This window comes from Apium graveolens, chromosome 7 (genome assembly GCF_009905375.1).
Source record: "Apium graveolens cultivar Ventura chromosome 7, ASM990537v1, whole genome shotgun sequence".
NCBI lineage: Eukaryota > Viridiplantae > Streptophyta > Magnoliopsida > Apiales > Apiaceae > Apium > Apium graveolens.
In genome coordinates this window covers 40,104,572-40,109,080 of record NC_133653.1, presented here as the reverse complement: position 1 = coordinate 40,109,080, position 4,509 = coordinate 40,104,572, and the positions used below count along the sequence as shown (strand labels likewise).

General features: G+C 31.3%; 1 protein-coding gene across 1 annotated transcript; it reads right to left on the bottom strand.

The window, feature by feature from the left end:
* Positions 1–209: 209 nt before the first annotated feature.
* Positions 210–1,100, bottom strand: LOC141673518 (uncharacterized). The gene has a single exon (XM_074480268.1). It carries the CDS (start codon positions 1,098–1,100, stop codon positions 210–212), a length of 891 nt encoding a protein of 296 aa, XP_074336369.1.
* Between the last annotated feature and the right edge of the window lie 3,409 nt (positions 1,101–4,509).

Genomic DNA, 4,509 nt, shown 5'->3' with positions numbered 1-4,509 from the left:
TTGGAGCCCTGTAGATTATCACCATGAACTTCATTCTCAGTAAGTTTTTCTTTCCCAAGTAATTCCAATAACTGCTGATATTGATCTGCAGTAAACATAGTATTCTTGTCTGATGATTGCAGTTCAGCCTAATTTCCAGAATTTTCTTCATATTGCACAGTAGCTGCTCTTTTATCATTTCTGAAATTAGAAGGGTAACCACGGATCTTCTAACATCTTTGGACATTGTGTCCTGGAATTTTGCAATGTTCACAATAAAATGAACTGGTTCTCTTTCTTGGATCAGAACCTTGAGATTTTCTAGAGAATTGCTGTTTGAACCTATCCTGTGTGAACCTTCTGTTTGCAGCAAATGCCATGGGCTGATCAGGATTCCCCTGTGATCCTTGATATATCTTTTTATGATTTTCCTCTTGCACAATCAATCTGTAAACATGTGATATGCTTGGTAAAGGACTCATGATCAGTATACTTCCTCTCAACATCTCATAACCTTCATTCAGCTTCATCAAAAAATCAATTACTCTTCCATCTTCCTTAGATTTCATCAGCTTAGTAGTCAAACCACAATTACAGTTTGTACAGTTACAAACTGGTACACTATCTACTGAATCGAATTGATCCCACAACATCTTTATCTTTGTGTAAAACCCAGAGATGTTATCATTTGCTTGCTTAATTTCATTCAAAGATTGCTTGATCTCATAAAGTGTAGTTCCAGAAGCCTGACCAAATCTCTCTTCTAAATTCACCCAAATGTCTCTAGTAGTGGTATAATACAATACACTCCTGGCGATATCCTGATCCAGAACTTTTAATATCCAATAATTCATCATACTGTTATATTGATCACAGGTTTTGTATGTAGCATCATTTAGAGGTGACTTAATAATGAAACCATCTACAAATCCAATTTTATTCTTTGCTATTAAGTTCAATAATAACGACCTTTTACAATCAGCATAACTATTTCCATCAAATTTTAACGATACAAGCTTCATTCCAGGATTATCTGACGGATGTACATAATATGGAGAAGTTGGATCTTGTGATGGATCAATAATTGGAATGACATTGTTATTGTTACTAGTGTAAGCCATTTTAGAGAAGTAAAATCAAAGAAATATCAATTGAATTGATAAGATGACTGAAATAGACTTGAATCGAGGAAAAATCAATGATCAGCAAATATGACCGAAATAAAATGAGCAAATTAATGAGCAGATTCGATGAGTGAAACAGAGACTGATGCTCAATGAAATGAGTGATATGAAGAGTATCAATTTTGAAGACGATTTCCATCATTAACTGTGAATCAAGAAACTGTAAATCGAAACAACGATTGTTGCTCAAGACTAATAAATATCAAATTAAGCAAGTAGAACTTGAATTTTACCTCAAAAACCATAAAGAACACGAAGAACTGATCGATGATTATAATGAAGCTTCAATCAAAAATTCAGAAAATCAGAATCGTGCTTGGTTGCTCTGATACCATGTTACAATTCAAGAAACTAAAAAGAGCCGATCTACTTTTCATTAGAAGAATGCGGAAACTGAATTGCAATCTTTCATTACATCTACTTTCTCAATAATATCTATGAATAGCTGAATATAACTAGAGAAAAATATTGAGAGAGATCAGAGAGAGAAAGTGAGATCAGAGAGAGAGAGATTATGATTCTCTGAGTACATTTTTCTTACTTACTCACTAATCTATCTAAGAGAGACTATATACAAAGTTTTGTCTGACAGAGAGGATGTGGTCCTGGCACCAGCTGTCATGTGTATGTAACTAACTCTGCTAGAGCTACTGGTATGGTTACTGGTATGGTGTGACTGCATTTGCTGTTTTGGCATTCCGTGATGTCACACCTTCATCATTCTTTTCTTCATTATATGTAACACATACCAACTGAATAACATGACAACATTCATTTACTAGTCAAAAATCATATATATTTGATAATTAGATTCTAGAAATTTATCTGACAACTAAACTAATTAATTATTTGGGCCAGAATACAAATTATGACTTAATTAATTTCAAATATCGATGTAAAGAATTTGAAGTTCTTACATGGTGAATTTAGCAGAACTGAAAGAAACTCTACATATATAAAAATTCTAAATGCAAAGAAACTCAAACTAATTAGCTGAACCTTAATCATGACGTGTAAGAGTAGACACTTTGGCAAATAAAGAATTAGACCATACATAAGATTTGTGCTAGGTTTTCTCTCAGCTATGTCTATGTTCATAACTTCTTCTTTTTTTGCCACAGTCTTTATTCATCATAACTTATAAATGAAGGCTGGCTTGAATAATATAAACAAAGCTAAATTGAAATCTGAATTACATCTTAATTCAAAAGAAAATATCAGCTACATAAAGCAAGGTGCAACCTTCAAAAAATAAATCTCAAAACCAAAATCAATGGCAGAATAACACCATGGATTATGCATTAGCTAGCAAGCAAATTATCGGCAAGTATAGGAACAACTCATATAATTGGATAACAAAGCAAACTTTATTGATTCAACTAAATCCTAAATCTATGAAGTGCATATAAATATAGACTAATTGACCAAATATACCCAATTCCCCCAAGACGCATGTTGATTATGATTTCATCTTCATCTTGAGTGTAGTTACCATGTCTAACTTCTGGATTCAAGTAGTTCATCCACCTCAATCTGCAACTCTTCCCACTCCTTGACAAGCCTAATAAAATCATACAGCCATTCCACTTTATATGAGTACACATAGCATACATTTTTCACTTGTCAAATAACAGCTGAAATCCCAGCCAATATTCATCAAATAGGTAAAGAGCAACACATGTAAAAGGTATTAATCATAAAATGTTATAGTTAGCATATATTAAAACAAATTGGAAGAGTTGATATATAAATTATATTTACCATTACTAATAATATATATTGAGTTGGAATCCATATATATAGATTAAAAGTAATGAGGGATTCATTTTGTGCAATCAGTATAAGCATCAATGATTTTTCTTTACAAACTAGCCTGTGGTTGACTTTCCTTATGTGACACCATTTGCAGCTGGAGTTAGGAGGACTACATGTAAACATAATGAAATGATATGATTTGTTGGTATCTTTACAAATTTTCAGAGAGAGAGATAAGTGTTGAATAGGAAAGCTTAAGCAATAGATCTGATGATAGGTAGTTGATTATGATTTAGGTATTCCTATGGGAGCTTAAATCTAAAGATTAAAAGAAATTGATCCAGAGGAAGATTGAAAACCCTACAAATTGATTTATCGATCTACAATTAACTCATGGCTTGAATGATTTCAAATTAGGACAAAAAGAAATGAGATTTAGGAGACTACCATCATGTTTAGGCATCTGGCTCCAATTCCAAATGCCATATGTTCTAATATAAGTCACCAACTGCATGTCTTCTTGAGGATCCAAGGACATTTCTTGAATGCTTCCATTCTCTCTCTTCTATTTACTTTTTGATTACTATTAGTACAAGAGTGCATCTATATAAGGAGGTTTAACTTTAACTTTAATGTTCCTTCACTGGATTTGCATATTACTATTTTTATAAAGATTTTTCTGCTGTGTGTCCATGAACACACACTTAACACAAACTTTTATAATTTTAGGCCAAAACTTCTTAATAATAGTAGACCTCTCTGCATTTACAATAAATACACCAATCAAAACATTCTAAATTTTATAAGTTTTAGTGCTTAGCATGTGCCGCACACTAAACAAACTTTTTTTATAATGCCCTTGCTCAACAAACTACATCAACATTTTCAACTCACCTGTACCTGTAGGCTTTCCTAGGCCCGTCCAGTAATATTCTAAATTTATTCAAACAAGAGCATGGGTTAGGGACCCACTCTCTAGTTGCTCTGCGCTTGTCTACATATATATTTTACATAATTATATTTATTTTATTTCCTCACAATGGAATATTTCTCTATAATGAACATTACTTATTTGCTGAGAATATATGAGAGGGTGGTTGATTTATCCTATTTCTACTTGCTCATTTTTATGTATGTATATTATTGATTCAATCTCGTTTATAGGCTTAAAACTAATTTATCTATCGTAAGATAGAGAAATAATTTATAAACTAATTTTGTTTAACTTAATATCTATATATACTATTATATTAAAAACTAACATTAAAAAATTTGTTCGCACTCATCCGGTTACCTGTATTTTGACAACTCTAAATTCATAATTTTATTTAATATACAACACTCTCATTAATAGACTAATATTCACAATATATTATTAAGTAAAAGTATGATTATAATCTATACAAAATATTTGTCTGAACTTAAACAAAATTATGTTATTCATCGGTGCTAAACTAAAAAATAAAAATAAATAAATATAGTTAATTATATTAAAAAGTAAACATTTCTAACATAAAAAATATTAAAAATTTTGTTGGTAGCGTGGCCTGATCACCTATTTCTTGGTCACACTCTAAATTTAAATATAAAA